A 24265-nucleotide genomic window follows, 5' to 3' on the forward strand; every position below is an offset into this window, starting at 1 on the left:
TGAAGGTAGGTGTTTATTGTAAGACCAAAGGACATGTCTTTTTGTTGATCCTCCTGTGCAGTACTTGACATGTAGTACAAGTGGGAGACAGTGAATGTACTGTAGTCTATAGTTTGAACTCAGAAAAATCACATTAATTCAGTGTTTTGATGATAAGCGAATACTTACATCTTATATCTGTGGTCTGGCTGATTTCATCCATCTTGTGCCTATGTGTTGTAGGCTATGGGATGGTGACAGTAGATTTATGTACACATATAAAACTGATGCAAACAAAAAAACATCAGACTTTACCCAGGGGACTTATAAAAAATGTCAAAAGAGACAAAGAAAAAAAAACAGGATGACAGAGAATGACAGAGGACAAAAAAATTACAAAAAAATTATGGATCAATTTTTTATTTTTTTTCTTCTGAATTTTGATACTGACATTAGTCCAACCAAAGAAAATGTTTACTGCCACTACTAGAAAAAGAGGGCTAGCAAGATGTAACTTAACTTTTTTTTAAGGTGCTAGAAAAAATGCATCTATTTGCATAAAGATAATACATAATGGCCAGTCTTTCTTTAGGCTGAACCACACAGGCAGCTCAGTCCAACAAAGCTTCTATCTAGAGTATACAGTGTGAACTTGCCACTGAAAGGATTTCAGTGTGAAATTCGCCATTTAATCTCGTCCATGCATAATGTCCTGTAGCCTATATAGAAATAAAAAGAGGATTATTTTCATCCTTTTGCTATTCCTGTTGTGGATGCTTGGGACAAGGCTTACTCTATAAAATATAATGTATTTTGAGACACTTGAATATTATCTGCAACCTGAATTTTCTTCAAATTGGATTGGATTTTGCTAAATGTGGCTTAACTTACAACTAAGCAATGTATTCAGCCATCGCTGCTATTTGTGTTGAAGTGTAGGTGAACATTGATGATTGAAGTCGCATCAAACCAGTACAATGGCTAGAGGTTGTTCTTTCTGTATTTACTTGAGAGGCAACATACAGCTCATCTCTTTCTCTCTCTATCTATCCATCCCTCCCTCCATCCGTCAGTCCCTCTAGTCTCTGACTCCAGGGTTAACTACTGTGATTCATGCAGATTCTGGTATAAAACGGCGTTGTCCTGCAGAGTCCCAGTGTGTCACAAGGTCTGACCTTCCCGCGGGACTGCTGCTCTTGCACATTTACACACTGACTAACAGCATGACAACAGAACTAATCACAGCCTTGTAGCTGTGGTCTGCATAATGTTCCCTCTGATACACTCTGTAATTAAAGATATGCATGTTTCATTAGCTGCACGCAGTGGATGGACAGCGATGAGGCCATATGCTTGTTTTTCGGTCTCACCATACGCCTTAAGCCAAACTTGACAGATTTTTTTTACCCCTTGGTTTCAGATCAGACAAGTACATTTTTGTCTTGGAAAATCAAGTTCATAGCAGAATCAGAATCACTTTTATTCACCAAGTACGATGGGTGCACAAGGGATTTGACTTGGCTAATAGGTACTGATAGTTTAACAACACATGCAAGGTGTATGTTCACACATACACACACACACACACACACACACTAGGTGCAAGGTGTGTGTTCATATAGCTGTTTGTTTTTCCAGAAACCATCTTTTGTGTACAGTATTCTTGCTCCATTTGCATCCATTTGTGTCTCTGGTAACTTCATTGAACTGTCCTGCTGTGTGTATCCAACTGTGGTGAACCCACAGTATACCTTCCCATGGTTTTCAACATTGCTCTAATAACTGTAATCGTAGATGAGTAACCCACACTTCTTCAGCTTTGTCCTGTGTGGTTGACTTTGGTTTGGCTTAGCAGCTCCAGTGCTAGTAGTTTTATTTGACTTGGTGTCAAGCCTCTGGTGTTGTTTTCTCCCAGCAGTGCCGTTTCCATATGCTGTTTACTGTACATGTCACATGGTTAGGTGCTTGTTTAACACGGGAGGCCCCAGGTGATACCAGAGCTGCAGGCAAACAGAAGCAGATAACATCTCTACGCAAACTATGTAGACTAATGGCAGTGAAGCAAAGCCATACACCTAGACTGTCTATATGGAGAGTTGTATGATTTTTCTTTCTTTCAGTTTTTGTCTTTACTAGTCAGTTGACAGTAGCGAGAGACAGGAAAGATTAGGTGAGAGAGCGGGGGATGACATATGACAAAAGTCCCGGGCCAGATTTTAACCTAGGACATTGCGGTTACATGGTATACGCTTAAGCCAATTGAGGCACCAGGAAAACCTGTGGGTATGAATTTTTGATGCCACGATTATATGATAATATCCAGAGTGAGAGAAACAGTCATTTAACAAATAGATGGAGCAACAGAAAGACCTATTCACCTATTATCGGTCAAAAACAATTTTGTTTTTGCCCTCTTAGTGGATGGATTAGTATTATGCAACCTGAAATTTGTCTGCTATCGAGTGAATAAATACTGTGATTGCATTATTCCTCTAGTCCATCACATCTCTCTGTCTGGCATGCCGGGAAAGGACCGGATGTGCATTTTTTATCTCTCTCCACATATGAGGACACAGGAACTGTATCTGGGATAGGGCACTGTAAATCCCTGCACCACACGCATGCACGTCCTGCCCACCTCCCGGCTCAGCCCTGACCCAACCCCAGCCGTCCCCCCGCCCTCCCCTCCCTCCCCCCCGGTGCCCACCCCGAGATAGATGGCTTAGACTGGCTTTCAGGGCGGCTCCTTTTCTGCTGAGTTCATCAGGCTGGCCCTTTGAGCAGGGAGCCGACCCACTGCCTTGTGGCTCTTTCTCTCTTTTCAGGCGACAAATGTGCTAAAACAGCACTCCGTAATCACTTGGCATTAGGGGCCGTTGTGTTGGGCATTAGTGGTTAGAATTGACCGGTGGGACGTTATAAAAATGAGTCTGACAAGAGAACACCAAAGCTGATGAGTCTGGATCCTGGCACTGGACGGCTAGAGGATTAGTTAGCTAACACACTGGCTGGGGCTTCTGCAGGGTCGAGGTCCCATCGCATCTCGTCACCGCCGGGCCTGGAGCCGCCCCTGTGGCTGCCGGCTCCATCCTCCTCCTCTGTAGTGGCTGGCTGGCTGTGGCTTCGCATCCTCCGCCGCCTCTCCTGTTTCTCCTTTCCACCAAAAACACAACATCCTCTTCTTATTGGGTCGTGTCTTCGTGGGAGGAGCATATGATGTCACACGCATAGGATAGAGTGTGTCAAGTGGCAGCGGAGAGGCATATTTCAGTGGAGTTCAGTTGTCACACAGACAAAGGGAGAGAGAGAGAGAATCAGAGTCATAGAGATGCTAAAGAGAGAGAGAGAGGGAGAGAGATGCCAAAGCTTTTTGTCAAATGAACTGCCTTAAAATGCAAGATGCTGGAGCATTTTACTCACTGAGGGGAGAGAGAGACAGAGAGAGAGGGATAGAGAGAGAGAGAGAGATAGAGAGAGAGAATCAGAGTCAGAGAGATGCTAATGCAACAAAGCTTTTTGTCAAATGAACTGCCTTAAAATGCAAGATGCTGGAGCATTTTTCTCACTGAGGGGAGAGAGTGAGAGAGAGAGAGAAAGAGAGAACACACACACACACACACACACACACACACACACACACACACACACACACACACGCACACCTAGACTGATATTCATCTTGATGCTTTGGCAATATTGTCTGTGAACTTTCATGCCAATAAAGCACATTGAATTGAATTGAATTGAGAAAGAGGGAGAGTGAGAGAGAGAGACAGAGAGAGAGAGAGAGGGAGTTGAATTTAAAGTCAGGCTTTATTGAAGGCTATTTTAGTTATTACAGGTCAGAGCTTGTACATACAGTATATCCTACTCTATATATCAACCAAACACTTAGAATACATCATACTGCCTCACTCTTATAAAGAACAGATAACAGCAAACAAGAAATTAGAAGGAGAGCGACAGTAAATGAGATAAAGGCTGCTGTTGGCTGTACGCCCCGCTCTCTGTATTCTCGTTTTCCCTGATTGACCCCATCTCTGATATTATCTGCCAATAACCATCGCGACAGTTTACCGGAAATCACATTATCTGTCGTTATCGCCCCAAACCATTAAATCACATTTACTGCTCGACACCAAGCCGCCGCTTTCCCTTCGGAGTTAACTCGATTTAGTTTACAGAATTACAGCCACTCTTCCTCTGACAGGCACTTTCCTACGTGAAAGTGTTTAACCTCTCCCGGAGCGTGGAGCGCCTGTGCCCGTTTTCTGTGGAAGGCCCTCCTCTTTCCACTCTTTTGCCCAGTGTGAGCGGCCTCATGGTGTTGGAATGTAGCGGTAACAGGCAGTACCATGGGAAGAGTCACCGCCGGGGGTTGAGATGCACGCTGGCCTTTATTCAGGCCAACAAGGCGTTCAGCGGAGTTAAAACATTCTGTCATTCAGCGTAGAGTTCCTTTGTGGTTCCTTTGAGTATCAGCTCAGCTCGACCCCTCTTTCTCTCCTCTCTTCTTCTCTTCTCTTATCTCCTCCTGTCCTCTCCCTTCTTGCCACCTCCTTGTTTCTTTTCTCTTATCATCTGCTTTCCTCTCCCCCTTCACCTCTCCTCCCCTCTCTTTTCTCCTTTTCTCCTCTCCTCCTCTTTTTCCTTCCTCCTCTCTCATCTTCCCCTTTCTTTTCCTTTCCTTTCCTTTCCTTTGCCCCTGCAAGATATTCCTCTCGCCCTTCATCTCTCCTCCACTCTCTTTTACCCTTTTCTCCTCTCCTCTTCTCTCCTCTCTCCCCTCCCTCCCCTTCCCCTTTCCTTTCCTCTAATCTTTCCTTTCCTCCTCCTCTCCTCTCCTCCACTCTCTTTTACCCTTTTCTCCTCTCCTCTTCTCTCCTCTCTCCCCTCCCTCCCCTTTCCTCTCATCTTTCCTTTCTTTTCCTCCTCTCCTCTCTTCCACTCTCTTTTACTCTTTTCTCCTCTCCTCTTCTCTCCTCTCCCTTTGTCTCATCTCTTCTTTCCTCTCCCCCCTTGCCCTTTCCTCTCCTCTCCTCTCCTCTCTATCTCATTTGCTACATTATTCACTACATGCTCGATAAAGTTTTGGTGGCACGGCCTGTCTGTAATAATGTCTGCCGTGAAGAGCTGTTGTCATCTCAGTGTCTCAGACAGACCACAGCAGTGTTTCCCACGGTTCTGTGTTGTGCAGGATGACGCCCGGCGACCTCCTCAGCCGTACATCTGCATCCTCTGGGTTTTTCGACCCGCTCTGAGCCGCTGCTGTCGCTCAAACATTTTATTCAGAATCAAATCTGTTCAATGCCGCATGGGTATCTAATGATCACTGGGCTGAAATGATGACACGTTGGAAGCCATGTGCACTAGCTTGGGGTCTCGTTATCAAAGTGGACCAGTCTGTTCTCAACTATCTCAACCGGAATTCTCCACAATAATATGAAACATTTAACAGTCTGTGAAACTGATTGAGTCTACTGTCTCCACAGCTTCATGACTGTAACGGTGCGTTCAGATTACGGGCTACAAAGCAACAGCAAGTCATTCATTTTCAATGGAAGCCCGCAACACGAAGCGCGTAAAGTGTTGCTGTGTGTCGGGCGTGTGCAGCTAGAAATTGAAGTTTAGCTTCAACTGTTTTCCACACTCTGATGACACTGTGAAGCACGAACCGGCCAGAGAAGAGGGAACAGTAGGGTCGTTATATTTACTTTATTATTATTTACTTGATTAATTATTTCAATTAAAAAGAACAATTATTTGACAAATAAAATAAAAACGAGACAAAAACAAAGTTATCACAGTATGACATTTTATTTGGTGTACGCAACCTGATGATGACATGAAACGCCAACGACCACCTGGCCAACACTTTGCTTCTCCGTCGGCAACAATGTAGCTTGGTATGCCAGACTGTTTTGTAGCTTTTGTGGCCCGTAATGTGAACGCACAGTGAGAAAATTCTCTCTGTGGTTTCAAGTAACAAAATCAGAACAAAACGCACTCAAACTGGAAGACTGTTTGTTCCTTTTTGTATCTAGGTTAGATTAGCAACTGGTGTTGCTAGTACAATAACTTGTGTTATTGTACTTTAAATGGGCTCAGTTTGAAAGGTTGTTGTCCTAATGTCCATGAAAGGAGATTGAAGTGTCCATTAGGCCTAACTAATAAAATCAATTAAATCAATGTTAGCAACATTAACATTTTTTTTTGGTGTGCCTCATTGATTTGGAACATTTGGACTGAGACTTCAGACACACACACACACACACACAAAGGACCTATAGTGAATGCCCTTGTTCATCGCAGTGACCTTGTCCTTCCTAGATCCGCCCTTCCCCCTTCACCTTTGAAGTAAGTACACATACGACTCTCTGAACCCTTTGCGTTTCTCTCCAGGTGAAAATAAAAATTAACTACAGCAGACCCTCAGACAGTTCCTAAATTACAATCAGCACAAGGTGGAATGAGCCTTATCCCTTCTAAGATAAACGCTTTTAGATAGCGGTTTTCTTATCGCGTCCAGGCAAAAGCGTTTTGTTTTAGGTCGAGATGTGGCTGCGCTGCTGGAGCGGGTGCAGAATAAATCTTCAGTGACACAAGTTAATTGTCTTCCCAGAATGTGGCAGCCTGAAATCCACAGTTCCTCCCTGCATTAGACTTGTAAATCTTCACTCCTCGCTGAAATTCAATTACATGCCACTTATGTGTCAAATGTCACTTTAACGCCTGCTGTTCGCTGTCGACACTGTAACTTGAGCTGCAGCTGTTCGAGTGACCAGGACATAATTCTGTCTCTCAATGTCAGCCTGGCAGCTCTGGAGCCAGGCAGCATCTGTACAGTATTCACTAAGCCCTAGACTCACGCTATGCACGGACATTCACACTTGTAGACCCAGACGCAGACATGCTAGCACTTGCACACGCACACAACTGCCGATACCCTGTAAGGAATAAGTGTAGGGTGACTCTATAATCCCCTCCCTGGCTTGAGCCAACCCCTCTAGCATATATCTGTTTATGTCCACAGCTATGGATTATAGTGTGAGGTTGTGATTCATAGTGTTTTGGTGCAGAGAGAGCAGATTATCCACCTAAGCTGTAAGGTCCCATCAGCAAAACTTGTAACAATTGTATTTCTACACTGTTATTATAGTCTGAAGTGGACAACTACTGTAAGTGCTGCCCAGACAGTTTGACTGCTGCTTTTATTACACCCTCTCTTACTCTGTCTCATGTGACACATAAAACTGTTATAAGTTACAGTGCAGCTTCATGGCTGTGCATGTGCATGTGCTGCATGAGTTTGTATTATGCTAATGCGGATATGCTGATGTGTGATTGATAATGTGCCACTGGTAGTAATGTTTTTTATGTCTGTTTTTGTCTGTTAGGCCCATGTGAAAAAACAGACAACACCCGATGTATTTCAATGAGCCCTATACACTGACTGATGACATGGATTGACGTAGTGTAGCGCATGAAAATATCGCAATTCGGTACATCAGAAAAGTTTAAACTAGTTGAAATTTTGAGGGAGCGCAGGTAAAGGTCATCCGCTAACGGACTTCATCAGCCAATGACATTTGTACAGACTGCTTCAAAAGGTTTGGAGACCCGCCCACAACAACACAACCTAGGTGGTTCCAGCGCATACTTGTCTGTGAATTTAAGCGAGGCCAAATGTCCATGTGAATGCCGCCTCACCGTGCCATTTGCTGATAGCAGCAGCAGCATGTTATTCTGGAAGGACCCACACACCCATGAGGATTGAAAAAAGAAAAGTCCTTTTTCACAGAAGACAAATCCTCCTAGTTACTTTGGTGTTTTTTGTGGCTTCCAGAAAACCGAAGGCTAGGAGTTCAGTTTTCTTCTTTTATTTATGAAAGGTCTGTACAGAAATATGTGGTTAAATGGGGGGTTTCCTGTTTTAGCACCCCACACATCATCTCTGCTGAGGCTGCAGTGCCAAGCAGAATTGAGTAGGTGGAAGATGAGGTATACCACAAGGATTGCAGTGTGTGTGTGTGTGTGTGTGTGTGTGTGTGTGTGTGTGCATGTGTGTTTCTCTGCACCTATAAATGTGTGTGCAAGCATGCGTGTCTGTGAGGGGAAGCTTTCAGGAGCAGCCTGCTGTGGAGTGATGTGTGCATCATATGCTTGCCACATCGTTGGTTTGAGTGCAGCTCAGAACCTGTGTCAGGTGCTGTTCCCTCTCTCCTTTCCTACCTCTCCTTTCCTATCTCTCCTTTCCTACTCTCTCAACTGCTGTCTAGCCATACAGCTACAAAAGGAAATTCCCTCATCCTTCAACTACAAAAGGAAATCCCCTCATTTGGTGTTCCCCACTATCATCATTTATGATGTTACATTATAATGAAGAGATTCGTTGGCAGTGCGACCCTGAGAGTTTAAAAGATAACTTAACTTAAGAACTTAAAAGATAAGAAATTTAGACTGAAATTAGAATTACCATTTACAATGTGATCTTAAAGATCGGATTATATGAGAGCAACTGTGAGTTCAGACTGCTGACACAAAGTCTTTTCATGTCCATCTCATATCTGTTTGACATTGTTCGGCTTGGTTACAATTTGGTGTAATGAAAGGTCACATGAGCTCACATCCACTTTGCGAAAATCCAGCAAATGTCAACTAACTGAGCATTGTTCACCTGATTGTGTCAATTTCAAATGCAAACTAAGCTGTATTATCCCTACATTATAATTTTCCAAGATTCACTCCTACTACTCAAACATCTTGCCTCAAAGGAACAAGGAATAAGCATAGAGGCCAATATTTGCATGTACACACCTGTCATTTAAGTTATATTTAAATGTAACTTGGTTCCATTTTATTTGACACATATCTTTAACAACAAAAACACACATTGTTTTTTTCCTCTTACACCAAAAATCTCTCTCTCTGACTTTATTTGTGTCCCTAAACTGTAATTCATTTAAATGAATCATTTTCCAGGCCTGCTACTGCCTACTTGCTAGATAATAGTAATCAGTCTGAGAGAGTGGACCGTTATCACAGAATAGAAGAGAACATGATTATGCCCAGAGTGTGATATGAAACATTGAAGAACAGTCTGTCCCTCCCCTCTGTGTTGTGAACTGCATGACACACTGGCACAGCACAGACACATTGTAATAACTTGGCTAAATTTATCCTTATAAATGAATGAGACTGGCACTAACTTAAGTTCCATTAGCATTGTCTCCAAATATCACAACAACAACGAGGGAAAAGGTTGCATTGTTTTTCATCAAGTATTTACTGCCTCCTCCCCTCCACTAGATTCAGTAATGTGTCTTGGGATTTGCAATGTTTTCAATTTGCTCTCTCATTCTGTAGCAAACAATGGGGTCACAGCGTCACGTGGATGAACGGCAGAGTTAACCGGAGAGACGACCAGGTTTTCCTCTCCACTCTTCTTCTCTTGATTTATCCAGTATATTGACTCTAACTGGGTGTGCGTCTCATATTGCACAAAAAAACCCAGAAAAAAGATTCAAGTTGGCTCTGTAAAGTAGAATAGCTGCCAGAACAGTTTTCTTTATTGAGAAAGTAATCATAGAGGGAAGAAAGTAGTGGGATTTGAAGTAGACCTGCTTGGGGTCTCTGCAACTTGGGCCATTACTTGTTAAGCTACTTGTGCCACTGAGAGGCAGAATGGAGTTCAGTCAGGTTCACCGCAGTATAGTCTTGGTGCCTGGCTATAAAAGGCTCTGTAAACCTTGTCCATTGAGAAGAGATAGAGAGAGAAAAAGGGAAAGAGAGAGAGAGGCAGAATTTTTGGGGGGGTTGGTTGATCACAGGCTGCCACTTGGAGTTAATGCCTCCAGAAGATGAAAAGTAGCCCGGTTCACTATCAGTGATTAAAGACCCACCGTGGTAAATTTAGTCGTACAAAAGCCTGAAGTTCTCTTCATCACCAGAACTAAGTGGAACTAAGAGTTCCTCTTCAAATAAGAGCACTTCAGACTTTTCTAATTTCTCACATGAAAGTTGGTCTGCGGTCATTTTTGCCTTGAATCTACAAAGTCATCGACAAACTCATTTACTGCTTTGGTTGTTCTTTAACTTTTCTTGAACAGCACATTTCAGCAGTCATTTGAACAGAAGCAAAGAGCAGTGAGAGGGAACAAATTAACTGGGTAAGAACTGACAATAGCTGGATGACTGACTCCAATAATGAGAGACTTTTAATTGTGTGAAAACCGCATTTTTATACTACTTTTTAAAAAGTGCTGTTTTCCGGAGCGTTCACAGAAATATGTGCTTTGGTATGCTTACAATTAACTACAGCTGCTTTATGATGGCAATGCATTTTTGATGCCATTTTGTCTTTCAATTGAAGGCAAGGCTATCTAATCAGCGTGCTCTATTTCATAACAGCTAATCCTTTTATCTGTCCAAACCTCTTTATTGCACTGATCAATATGTGGCCATACTGTAGCTGTCAGTTTAGGCAGAGACAAAAACATCTGCTGCTGTAAACCAGTGGTGCGCTTATGGTCTGGTAGGAAGTGATTGATGAATCGGCTGTGCAATTACTGGATGTGGAACAGAGGAACCACACGACTGGAAACAGTTGACAGGTTTAGTGGAGCATCAGGTTTAGAGGCGCTCTCACAGGACGGAGACCTAAGTTATTATAAGAAGGATATGCGTGTACACCCCTCGCCCTGTCAGTCTTATTTGCACCTTGTGAAAAGCCCAGGCAGCAGTCAGGGGAGTGTGTTTGCACAGCTGATATTTAAGCTGATATGGCGAAGGTAAAGCAGAGGTTAAAAGCTTTGGCCATGTCTGAGGCTTATTAAAGTCCATGTTTCTTGAAAATCCCCGAAACCAGATTTGTGTTTTCTATTTGAGTCTCCGCAAGCCTCAACAATGACCTGTAAGGTAGGGGCTAAATTCGAGAGATGCTTACTAATCCTGTCATATGATACTAATCTGGTCACAAACAGTTGGCCTCTTAAGCAGAGATGTGAGACATTTGTTTAGTGATGATTAGCGGGTTACACCACAACCCTTCATGGCTTTCACTGAATAGATTAACATTCCCCGTGTGAATGTTTCTCATGGTGAAATCCTGATGAAAATTATTTTTTAAATTGTTTCCTCTATTGTATGTTGTATTATTCCAAACTGATAAAACAACAGCTACAAAAATAGTTTTTACCCGCGCTCCAAAAAGTAGATTACCTCCAGATGAACGGCTTCTGGGTCCAGCCTTACTGTACACACAGAAAAATAAAGGTGCGAACTGGAACCGGAAATGGTTCTTCGGAGTGAAACCATAGACTTCTGGTTCCACAAAGAACCTTTCAAGACCATTTTATTAAAAGGTTCTTAATTCTTAGTTATTGGATGGTGGGTGATGGCATAAATGTGGAAAATAACCAAACCCCTCCATAGTATATATTGTGCAATTACAAATGAGGGCAGATAAACAAAAACACAATGCAAGTGTCTAAGCAAAGGAGTGCAGAACTTGTTCTTTAAAGAACCTTGGTCTGAAAGGTTCTTTGTGGAACCAGAAACGATTCGTCTATGGCATCACTCCGAAGAACCATTTTCGGTTCAAGTTCGCACCTTTATTTATCTGTGTATACCTGTCCTGTGGTAATATGATAAGGACTGTTAGAAGAACTCCCCGCTGGTTTGATCCCTGCGTCTTCAGACGGTTCTCGTTAGCTGTGGAAACAAAGAGTCAGTCCTCTGCTGGAGCTGCGAGGCAGGAATGCCCTGAGTCAACAACAGAGCCCAGGGAGGATCACACAGGCTATCGCAGACGCCAAACTCAGGACAGATGAAGACAGGGAAACAGCATCCACCTATGAACTTCCACCAATGAGAAACAGTTGTGTCAGATCACCCTCGAATTCTTCTCTAATCACGATCACGTGATTGTGTGTGTGTGTGTGTGTGTGTGTGTGTGTGTTTTTTTATTTATGTGTGTGTCTCAGTGAGCTTTACATTTTCAGGATGTGCGCTTTATGCTGTTTCACTGTACATTAGTCTTTTCTCTGCAGGGGAATCGGGGGTGACTGACCCCTGTGATGTGCTCTTACCAAACATGGGCCTGTATATTCACCTATGTTTTCCATGTGCTTGCTCTTCCATGAGCGCACCTGAGGTCTGAAGCTGTCTGTTGCCCTAAAGAGGTGTGTGTGTGTGTGTGTGTGTGCATGTCTGCCCGTTGGTGTGTGAAGCGCACAGGACAAAGATAGCTTCGATCACTCTGGAGTGTCACTAATGCGGCGCTCTTCTCTGTTAGAGCATCAGAGATGCCATCACGGGTTTGGATGAGGGTGAGGAGCGAGCAGCAGGACAAAGCTTCTCTTTATTGCGTCTTTTAACGGTGATTAGCTGTATTTTTTTTAGCTCCAATTTGATTATTTGGATTGCAAATTAGCATCTGCTGACACTTGAGAGAGCATGTTGAACATCCTGATATCCTCACTGATGGATCCTGACAGGAGTTTAAGGAGCTTCAGAAGGGGCGAGCGCTTTGCATCTATACTCGTACGTAATCATTCATCTTTATAGCATGTTTCACATTGGTTAGTCTTGGGTTTCTTTGCTCTGTTTTGTGTACTCAACTGCACTGCATTTTTCCCATGCATTTTTATTTCAAGAGATTGTGGTGAACCCCTGTGGTGAACCCTAACCCTAACCCTTCCAGTCAATGTCTTCTTTTTTTTTTTTTTTTTTTTTTTTTTAAAAGGATACTCGGTCCAAGCAGGGCCATGGGTGTATGTCTCCCTGGCTGAAGCACGGCTGTAGGTTTTAGAGTTGTTCATCTGTGTTGATCCTCTTCTAAGAGCGACCTGGCTCTTCTGGAGGTCATCCTCTGCTTGCAACCTTCAAGCCCTGTCTGCTTCTCCTGACTGGCTGTATTTTCGCCTCACAGGATTATGTCTGGTGGGAATTAACCCTAGGACCACCTACAGGGCTGCCACGCCCCTCCAGCCCGCAGTTGTACAAGAAGGACAAAAAGGAAGGAATCATTAGAGAGCTGCTTTGATTGGAAAAGATAGGGTGTAACCGTGCATTCAGAATCAGAATCAGCTTTATTGGCCAAGTATGTACACATACAAGGAATTTGACTCCGGTTTTTCGTTGCTCTCAATGTACTTACACAGAATAAATATATAGCTAAAAACAAGGACAACAAGATGAACAGAGGTAAAACCTAAACATTTAACTACTATGTACAACGTAAACAACACTAGGGCAATAGTGCAATGGTGCAGAGTGCAAAGATGCTAGAATAAATATGAGTTGTTGGTTCAGAGTTACCTAATTAACTGCTCACATTAACATATGGACACTGCATAGAGGGCTGCATGTCACATGGTTTCATCATTTTGTGCGTTACTCCTATGGCCCGCTTTTCTGTTGCATGTCATGTTTGCTGCTCCATGCAAGAAACAGAAGTTGTTAACTTTGAAACAATACAAACTCAGATTGTTGCATCCTGTGGGTGGGGTTTGGTTTGGGAAGTCATAGGAAGTTGACTGAATGGCATGAGTGGTTTCCTGTGAGGTGGCTTATCAACCACAACCACTTTGCCGATTTAAATTGCTTAGAGACTTTATATAAAGAAATACAAATTCCAGAGCTATCTGGTTTGTTCATTCCCTCTTTTTCTATTTTTTTTTCCAAATTACAAGATGCACTACCCCAAAACAACCTGGACCTGCACAAACAGCGAGGGAAGGGAAATTGGCTTTCTCATTTGCTATTGAACTAATTTACCATCTCCCTAAATCAATATTCTGTTCACTCTGTTTTATTCTTAAGCCAGGCTTCATGTAGCATGCTTTTAATAATACACTGTTTCCTCCTTTGCATTGGATTTGGTAGAGGATAGTCAAAACATCTCAACAGAATAGAAGCTGTGATTTTTTTTCCACCTCTATGTTCACACTTGAATATTATATTATATTGCAGCAGGGCTACTCGCGTACACCAGCATACCAACACAACACAGCCCATCACCACACGGTGAAAGTGAGCATTCAGCATCAGCAGGGACAGCGGCATCGCCTCTCCGCTCTTTACAATTGTATCCCGGGCAGTTTATTTCCCGGGAAAACAGGGGCGCCCACTTTTTTTAGCCATCGTAAAAATAGATAGAGAGGAGGGAGTGAATAAGTTGATTAATAACCAAATGCAGTAGTGTCGATATCTATTATAATCGTTAATTCCGAGGGGTTTTATGGGGGTATATTAGCAATGCCCCCGTTTTTACCCGGTCGTCCACCCCTACGTAGGTGCAATGGTCCGCTCCGGACAGACACGGCCGTTGCTCCGAGAGGCGAGAACAGGGAGAGGTTTACAAAGCCTGCCATTGCAGTTTACTGGATCTACCGACCAAGTGATGCCTACTCTTCCCAACTTTTCACCCAGCAGTTAGAGGAAACACTACAACAAGGCGTTTTAGTCGCTTATTTCAACTTGAACACCTTCCATGACTCGCTATGTATCTGGAGTAACGTTTCATCCGCTGAAGATAAGATAATGAACTTTGGACTTTCCACACGCCTTTTCGTGTCATGTTTCCCGTCGTCCTGGATAGAATAAAATAACAACGCAGCCCGGCGTGGCGGCAGCTGGGCGAAATTCAAGAGGAAAGAAATTAGCGCACTCATCTCAAGAGATAATTCAAAAAAACTTTTTTTTAACTTGACACTTTTGAAGCGGAGCAGGAGTGGAACATGTCTGCCAAAGCTTCAAACAAGGTGGGTAACGTTAGCTAGCTGGCGGAGCGAAATACAAGTGAAAGTGTTTTGTTCTCTCTATTGCTGCTGGCTAGTTTGGAATACGCCTATGTAAATTTAGCTAAATTAGGAGATGTGATGAGTTAAACCCATAGGATAGGCTGTATAACTTTGTAGACCATTGCACTGCCATTGGTGGTGGTGGTGTGTGTGTGTGTGTGTGTGGAGGGGGGGTGTATTCTGAAATCTATACCCAGTAATGTAGCCTATAGCAAGTCAGGCTGTTTGCACTGTATAAGACTTTAAAATAAGCAGTTTGGCTTATTCTGGTTGTTATTATTGACAAGTAGTAGGTGATAGTAGAGTAAGTCACCCAGTCGTGTGCATATAGCAGGCTATAAACTCAGAGCGCACCCCAGATAGAGCAGACAACCTGTTGATGTCGGGGGTCATAATCTTGTGATTTTATTGCAGCAGTGGTTGGAAATCCCTATGAATCGCGAATATTTTTGGGCTTGTAATGCAAAGACTCTGCCATATCCTAATGCAAGGGATCCCAAACTTTTTTTTTTTCATGTCAAAGACCCCCAAATAGATATGCATTAGACCACGGACCCCCATTTGATCAGATTTTATCCTGTGGAATCCCATATTATTGAAATATCCCAAGTTTTTTCTTTTGGTCAGTTATTATTTGGCAGGAAAAAAAAGTATTAGTATTGGTAGGATGATAACAATGGAGCAAGTGTAACCTGTAATCAAAACATCCTTACACACTCTGTCATTGTGCCAACTTAAAGTGAATGGGACGATATTGAAATTAAATTATTTCTCATTTCGCTGGACGCCCTGGGACCCCTATCAAGTACCCCCTAAGGTCCCTGGAGCCCTGTTTGGGAACCACTGGCCTAATGGACCCGATATTAGTTGTCATCGTCCATAGCATTGTTAACAGCTGTTCTTGTTTACTGTCCACTCAGGTTTACTGCACGAGCGAAGTATTGCGCAGTTTCTAGTTTTTCTTTCTTTCTTTTTTTTCATAGTGGGTATTATTGCACGCCACCAATGAAGCAGTCCTTGCAACATAAGCCTGCAGAATTTAGAGAAAACTGGGTCAGGTCAGGTGTAGACTGGCAGCAGAAAGCTCGGCAGCATATACTGTAGGCTTCATGAGTTAGTGACCTCTAACTTGCAGCATGTGGCAACGATACTTTGTTATTTGCATTAACTTTGATAATAGCTGATGTCTCAGTACAAGCAGAGTAACAGTGGATACTTCAGGGAGTGTTTTAACTGGGTCAATCCTCATATTAGAGCCACAATAGCCGAAATATTTTCATGCGGCACGTCCAGGACAGTCACTTCCTATGGCGAGGCTTTTTCCTGTTTGACAAGCGAGGAATGCGTTGTGTTTATTTAACTGAGGCGGTGATATTCAGGTTTGGTCGGTTGTTCCAGTTTAAACGAAACCATCTCTGCCATGTCAGCTGGTGACGTTATGCTGTATGCGCTTTGGTGATGCTGTGACGTAAAACTTTTTGGTTACTGTAGTCTGTAGTTGGTAATAGATCATTTTATATGCTTTCTATTGTTTTAAGAAATTTTAGTTGTACTGTTCAGCTAATGTATTGCTGTCTCCTTTATGCAACTCATCATTTTTCAGTGATAGAAAGGCTACTTGTGTCAGTTAATATCCAACCTTTCACACTAGGGTTTGACAAATATGGATTTTTGAAGGCCCAATATTTTATACTGAAGTCGCTGATAGCTGATATTTTGTGCTGTGCTGTGCTGATATTCAGTATCATTACGTTTGACAATTTCTGTGACAAAAATTACAGGTATTCAATGTTTCCCCCATAATTTTATTCATAGCAGGGTGTAAACTCCTCCGAAACAGCATTTAGACCATGTGTCATAATATTTTGCATTGAAACCCATAATAATGAAATTCTTTTAGGTGGCTTAGCAGCTCTTCAAGGCAGGGTGACCCACTGCACCTATTCAGTGGCAGCATATATTGGTGTAACCCTAATACACTCACCTATTTCTAAAGTGGCATTTCTTTCATATAGAAACCTAGCGTTAATATTTTCATTATTTTAGCTGCTGCTCTGATCCAAAGCAAGCAGGTAGAAGTTCAGTGTCTTGCTCACGGACACTTCGGCAGAACACATAACCGTTGATAGACACGTTTGCTGTTGAGGGGATTGAAGGATTGAATCTGTGGTCTGGTTACAAGACGGTCTCTCCAACGACGAGGCCAACATGTATAAGTGCCTCTAAACTCCTCTGGTGTCAACATTGCCCCGGCCTCTCAGGTTGAATTAATCAATTTTCTTGATCAGCATTAATGATCAGCCTACACTTTAATTATGGGACAGATATAGCCTGGTAGAGCTGTGTTCACCTTTCACACATAAGACTTAGTGGCTGTTATTCAGGGGTCACTGCATGATTAGCTAACAGCTCAGAGACAGAGGCCACATTAAGCATCCTAGTCTTCCCCTGCCTCTAACCGGCCATCCAGAGCTGCCCTAACTAGATGCTGCGGTAATAGACTCCGTCATGCATGCAACTTTGCTATGGGTAATGTCAGAAATAATCTGTGAAAACACATACCACTTGCCTACCAGTGCATTAGCGCACTCTCTGCGTTTTGACTCTCACTGCCCATGTAATAACTCCCACCTGATGAGCTGTGATAAATACATATACCAGCAATGTGAGTCACATACTAAGTAAAACTGCAGAGAATGATAGACGGTAATAAAGGGTGTTTCAGTAAGTGTTGTGATGCTGTCTGTCAGGAATAGAGGAACATCTGGGTGTGTTGACCTCATGTGTCAGAGGTCAAAAATGCTGTTATTGCAGAATACTATACTACTAATATACTGTGACTCATACTATGCCATTGGGTTAGTGTTACAGTCAGTATGAGGCTGCCATGTAATATCATTTGGCAGAAACAAAAAATGGGGCCTGAATGAAATAACTTTTTTCTAACCTAATCTAAGTTATTGCTTGCCCTTAAGTTTTTTATGATAAAACTACACTACAAAATAATAGTTTAAAGGGACCTTGCTTGTTAATTGCTACTTGGAGGCGGAAGTGTTGCTGTGAGCAGATCTTTCTGCTTTTGCTTGAACACCAAGGAGGAGGAAAGAAGTCTTGCTGGTTGCCAACGTTTCCAAAGCTGTTTGAAAACCACATTAATCCACTGAATGCCTCTTGCATTAAAATGAGGACATTAACTCTTCTTCACTACATTAAATTCTGTCCTCATTCCTCCTCTGTGGCCTTCATTCTCTCCTGCTTGTTCTTGTGAATGCAACACAAAGAAGAAAACATAATTTAGAGCATCAGCACTCCCTGTAGCCTTTAGACGTGTGTTTTGAGAAGGCAGACTGAAATAAGTGAAAAACGTGTTTGTGCGCATGCAGTTCCTCGTGCTTGCTCTCCTAATTGTGGATGGAGAAGGTTCCATTAATTGGAGCTGCGCAGCCGGCCCGGGACGGCTTCTGTTTTGCTTTGATGATTACACATCTCCATTTACATCAGTGAAGGAGGGAAATGCAATTAGAGGACCAAGTGCTAGAGAGAGGAGAGGAGAGGTGGTGTTTTTGTTCTCTGTGTCCTTGGCTGCCTGTCCATGTCCTTTTTCGAGACTCATTGCTGATGTGGCTCCTGATAAACGGAGAGCAGCATGGAGCAGTTGAGGTCTTGTAGTCACTGTAGCAGGCCTCAAAGCAGGTCTCCAATCCTCTGTAATATATATTCTTTTCGATTTCTCCTCATGTAGTGGTGACTCGCACAGGGAGAGTCAGGTCAAGTCAGATTTATTTGTGTAGCCCTTAATCACAGTCTCAAAAGGGCTTCGTATGCCCACATTTTAACGCAATTAATGTAAAACGGAAAACAACACCCGCCATCTTTGAACCTTGAATGAGAACAAGGAAAAACTCCCACAAAAACCTCTTTAGCACAAAAAAAAATGGAAGAAACCGTAGGAAGGGCTTCACAGAGACGGATCCCCCTTCCAGGACAGTCAGGCATGCAATATCTGCCGAGAGTGGGCAGACGATGATTAAATATTGACAACAAATGGAACATAAATAAAATAGACAGAATAAACAGAATATGAACACTGGGGCGGACATCCACAACCGGCGCGGGGACATCAACACCGTCTCAGTCACCATCGTCATTGTCGTCATCATGAGAACGACACACAGCGAAGGGACATCAGCGCTGTGTGGGTCACCGCCAGACACAAGGAGGGAGGAAGAGTCAGGGACCAAAAAGGATGCTGACACTGCCCAGCCGCAGCCACAACCTGAAATGAAAAGGGATAGGAGACGCACCCATACACCCAGCAGCAGACACGCTCCGTCCCTTACACCCTCTCACACCAACAGACTGGTCTTTGATTGTAGGTCTTTGATTTAGAGGAAGACCTCCCAGCCCTTGAGGAGAGCAGGTGTAAGCTGACCTCTCTGTGTATAAGCTGAGAGGGTTGCCAGTTGCTCCATATGGACAACAGCAGCCTGAGGCCTTTTGGTTCAGCTGGACTCCAGAATTTCATTTACTTTATCCCTGGCTCTAACCTATCTGGGTCCCTGGCACGAGACCGCCTGCATCCGGGCCTTACTCCACTCTGTGTCGATTACCATTCAGAGAATACATTTAAGTACTTAAATCCATGTATATTTATTTTATGCTTCCGTGTGATCTAATATTTATTCTGTTTCACCATATCCATCATAGAGGGAAATGTAAATAATAGTCCTCTTTCCACTGTTGGCAACGCCCCCGGAGCTGTCCAACTGCCCAGGACGTCGAGCCTGGAACTGAAGCACAAGGGCTACTACAGACCTTGATTTGTTTTGCTTGTGGATCCTGGAGGATGAATTGGGCAAGATGGCTATTAATGGAGACTGGCTCAGAGTGGCTCACATGGCTCAGAATGGCTGTGCTTATCTTGCTAGATAAAAGAAAAACTGGGAAGACTCTGGTGTGCCATCCCTCTCCCATATAACCCTTGCCCTCCCTTTCTTCCTGCTCTGATGCACTTCTCCTGTACTGCAGTGGACTTGATTAAGATTTCCCAAACCAACTCTCTGAACATTGTTAGAGTCTGTCTGTGCTAAACAGAATGGGACATCACTCTTTTTTTTTTTTTTAGAAAGATGCAACTGCCCGATGCCATATTTCAGCTTCACACAAGTATGCGTTCATGCAAGTTACTTGATTAAAATCAATATTTTAGGCCTAGCATCTGCCGTAACAGCTATCAGAGGGTGGTGGAGCATGTAATGTAATGGTGTATTGGCTTGTAACACACACACACACACACACACACACACACACACACACACACACACATACACGCCACAAACACATACACACACACAAAGTGAGCTCAACACAAAAATATGATTATGTCCATACGCCCAGATTCAATACACCTGTCTCTTAACGGGAGGAAGCTAACTTCAATTGTTTATGGGCTTCTAAAAAGAGAAGTCAACAGACTGTAATAGCAAACTGAAAAAAAGCGAAACTGAGCTCCTTGTTATTGAAACATAGTCTGTTTTCAGAGTAGAGATAAAAAGTTGAGGGAAAACAGCTGTTTGGGTTGTGTTGTTTTGGTGCAATCAGTGGAAACCGAAGGGCGTCAGCTATCAAGGATATCTGACCTGCTTATCCTTTCATCTCTGGAGGGAAATCCAGGGCAGAAACGCACAGCAGGAGGCAGGTGGATAGAGCAGGGAGAAAGAGAGGGAAAATAGAAAATGCCTTTTGAACAGGGAGAGGGTGGTGTGAGTGTGTGTGTGTGTGTGTGTGTGTGTGTTGGAGGGGTGAAATGGAGAAAGGAAAGAGTGGGAGGGAGGGAGAGATGCACTGGCTATAATCTGAGTCACATGGCAGATCTTAAAAAGACTGCCTCTCTCACCCATAATCACGGCATTATAGCTCTTGGGCTTTTGCACTTTACATAGCACAGAAGCTTTTTTATTTTTGATTTCATTCAAAGGCAAAGAACAGAAGAGAGTGGAGTAAATTCCCTTAGTCTAGCCAGGATGTCCCCCACTCCCTTGTCCTATCATCTGTGTGGCTGGACTTTGGTATGGAGCTGCAGGAGTCTAGAGCTGTACCTTGGCGCTCCCTCAGAGGACCAGACCTGGAGTAGCCCTGTTACTATAAGCTTGATTCCTACTTTTGTTTGCAATGACATATTAGAGGTGGACTGATGGAGTCTAATCCACCATCTTTCACTCACCTTTGATGTTTTTGATTGTTTGGATGGAGACGTCTGACCCTGTGTGTCGTCTTGGCTAGTCCCTTGTTCCCCATCAAGCAGCCAGGATAGGCCAAGCCAGCCTTCCATCCTTTTTGGCAGGGCAGGGCAGGGCAGGTCTCTGCAGGGATTTATCATCCCCACTACAGGCACAAGGGATTTGACACAGGGTGTTTTGTGTGTGTGTGTGAGAGAGAGAGAGAGGGAGAGAGGAAAGGAAAGGAGAGGAGAGAGAGAGGGAAAAAGGGGGGAGAGAGAGCACGAGAGTGAGTGCATGTGGCAGCCGTGGCTCAGCTGGTTAGGGTAGAGAAAAAGAGGCTGGAACAGATTCATCCCAAGGCTTGTTGCCCTACATGCCTTCACACACTGCCTCTCTTTTCTCTCCCTCTCTCTCTCTCTTGGTCTGTCTCTCTCTCTGCTTCTCTCTCTCTCTGTGTTCATTGGCATGAGGAGGTTAATTTTCAGGATGACAAAAAGATGCAAAGAAAAAACAGACAGAAAACAGACAGAAAAACAACTGGCAATTGACAAAATCTGAAAGTGTCTAATATTTTAATGTTGCTTATAGATCATACTATATGGCCATGTAAATAGTATTGAACCATGAAGAGGAACCCAATAAAATAAACATAAGGAACCAGTTCATCATTTTTTGTCACTAGCTGTCCTTGTTATGAGGATAGGCTGGAATTTGTTTACCCACCAGAGTAGAGCAGTCTACTAAATGTTCTCATCTAATAGCTATCGCAGTTTGTATTCTTCTGTTGAGGTTTCAGATTTATGATATTTGCTGGTCATATAAAAGAGAATGCTGTTTGTTTATTTCCTTATCCCTCATGGTGTCAGAGTGCAGCTCTGTCTCTTGCTCTCAGGGAACAGAGAGTTACTGGCCTGTGGCAGACTGTGTCTACTGCTGGAGTAGAATGAGGTAGTAGATGAGGATTAATCACCACCGACACTTTGACGTTACATATAGAGCAGAGCACATTGCATGGGTGTGTAAATCGGCCACATATATGAATTCCTCTTGACCAGTGGATTCGCTCCTTTCAGACGCCCATTGGGATGAAGTCAATATCTTCTAGGGCTGATCTCCATGCGTGTTTTTCCTTTTCCAAATGATCATCCTTTCCTGTGTGCATGTGCGCACGTTCAAATTTGTCTTGCCTCTCCACATCACACTGGATCAGCCTCAGCTGTTGCTGCTGTTCCTTTCCTTTACTACAGTCACTCTCTCCTGTGACCGTGCTGTGTTGCTTTGGTGTGTGTGCATGAGCATACATATGTGTGAGGTGTGGTGCTGTGGTTTCTGTCCCCTCAAGCCACTCTGTCATGTACTACCCCCTGCCACCCCCCCTTTGGAAAAGATAGCCCAGTCATTTTATAATTGTCTCTTCCATAAACAACTCTGACTGTAGTTTGTGTTATTCCTTATCTTCTTTCCCTGTTACTGCCCATTCTCTCTGTTTATCTCTACAGCTCCCTATCTCTCCATCTCTCCCCCTCTCTCCTTCTCTTTCTCTCTCTCTTGTAGTGTAGAGGAAAGGCAACCCTTTGCATAAACCCCTGAGAGTCAAAGCTGTGTTGTTTACAGTGCTCTCATGAGAACTGTCATCATCACTGCAAATCCTAAACCTGCTATTTTCTGCTTTGCAAGTTGGTTAGCTCTAGCCCTTTTTTAAATGTTATGGAAACCAATGATCTCATAAGCAATAACAATATATAATGGTATAAGTATGTGCAGACGTTTTTAATGTAGGCTAATGGTATTCCCCAATGGAAAGAGTCCAGAACATTGGCCTTTGGCGTTTTGTTACCTACATTATCTTGTTTATACAATCCAAGAATCTTACTGTCGACAATGACCCACAGTACATGCAGTTAGTATAAAGAATCAAACATCGCCTTCCTGTCACTGATAACGCTCTCTGTCTCACACACACACACACACACACACACTCTCTCTGTGTCTCCTCTCAACATCCGAGTTTAGTATGGATGTGTTTCTTTCTTTGCTCTAGCCTAAAGTTGCCAGCCCTCTGGAAGCAGAGCAATGATGTTCATTCACTTACATACTGTACACTACTGAATAACAGTAACTGATCAGGCCTCATTACAGATTTGCAACAACTTTCCATTCCTCTCCACATTGTAATTAGTTCATTAACTGCACTGGAGGGTCTAAGCTTCCTCTCCAGGCAGGGCTGGTGACGAGTTCTTTGTAGATGTCATTAGAAATCATTTATGTAATATCTTTCTATGCTTGTGCATCTCGAGGAAGTATACATGCACCCTCCCCACCCTGTCTCTCATCTCTCTGGGAATGGTAATTGTGTTGCCAGTTAAGTGCTGGGAAAATGGTTGCTCCAACAGTAACTCATTAATTCACTATAGATGCTGGCCCACAACATGCCTATTGTAGCAAAGTCCTCAGAAGGCTTGGGAATGCCGTTGAGTGGGCTTGGCCTCTTGTTTTAGTGGCACCATGTGACTCGGCAGACTATGAGTTGTGGTTCAGAATTGCGTAGTTTGAGTTATGTTGTGCAGCTTGAAGTTTGAAAAGACACGGTGTTGTTACTGTTGTGTTAAAGTCCAACCGCCTGCCCCAAGTTCATGTTGTAACAGTCAAATATTTAGGATGCTAGTGCTGCTTTCATCATCATCATATTTTATGCTTTTGGTTGCAATGTGACTGACCAAACTGTCTACATTTGTCCTTGTTGGTCGTGGCTAATGTTGGTTATCCTGTGTGTACTGTGGAGGTAGGCAAACATGAACAGCCTCAAGGACCCCCTGCTGAACGTCCCCTTTGTTTTAATATCTGTGTGTTTACGTGGGCGTGTGTGTGTATATGCTACTGTGCCCGTCTGCCCATGTGGTTCAGTGTGTTTCGTTGCTGTGAAACCCAGCTCTAATGTAACATGGAGCTCTTTAGCTAGAAACACTGTTTGGGTTTAGTTTCTCGATGTTTACCAGCACCAGCATGCCTGCAACACGGTGTTACAAGCTTTACCTCCTCTTAACAGCCTCTTCATGCTCACTTGCTAAATTGTAATCGAAGTTGGACTTCCAGGGCCAGTTCATTATAGCTTTACCAGTAAGTGTTTTACATCATTGACACTTCTTGTGGTTTTTGGTTCTCTGATTGAATTGAAACTGCTCCAGTCACATAGAAGCAATTCAGCTATGCTGGTCTGTGGCCTTGCTTTCATTATGTGCTCAATGCTTTTTCAGATAGGAG

At 43.3% G+C, this 24265-nt stretch overlaps 1 protein-coding gene across 9 annotated transcripts in view; it reads left to right on the forward strand.

The window, feature by feature from the left end:
• The first annotated feature begins 14364 nt into the window (after positions 1–14364).
• Positions 14365–24265, forward strand: part of tjp1a (tight junction protein 1a) — a 53537-nt gene continuing 43636 nt past the window's right edge. For all 9 annotated transcript variants that reach the window (XM_078282646.1, XM_078282663.1, XM_078282667.1 and 6 more), the window contains exon 1: positions 14365–14744. In XM_078282646.1, the coding sequence (XP_078138772.1) occupies positions 14721–14744 (24 nt within the window). In that variant the 5' untranslated portion in view covers positions 14365–14720. The remainder of the gene's footprint in view (positions 14745–24265) is intronic.

This window comes from Centroberyx gerrardi, chromosome 1, assembly GCF_048128805.1.
Source record: "Centroberyx gerrardi isolate f3 chromosome 1, fCenGer3.hap1.cur.20231027, whole genome shotgun sequence".
NCBI classification, from domain to species: Eukaryota; Metazoa; Chordata; class Actinopteri; order Beryciformes; family Berycidae; genus Centroberyx; species Centroberyx gerrardi.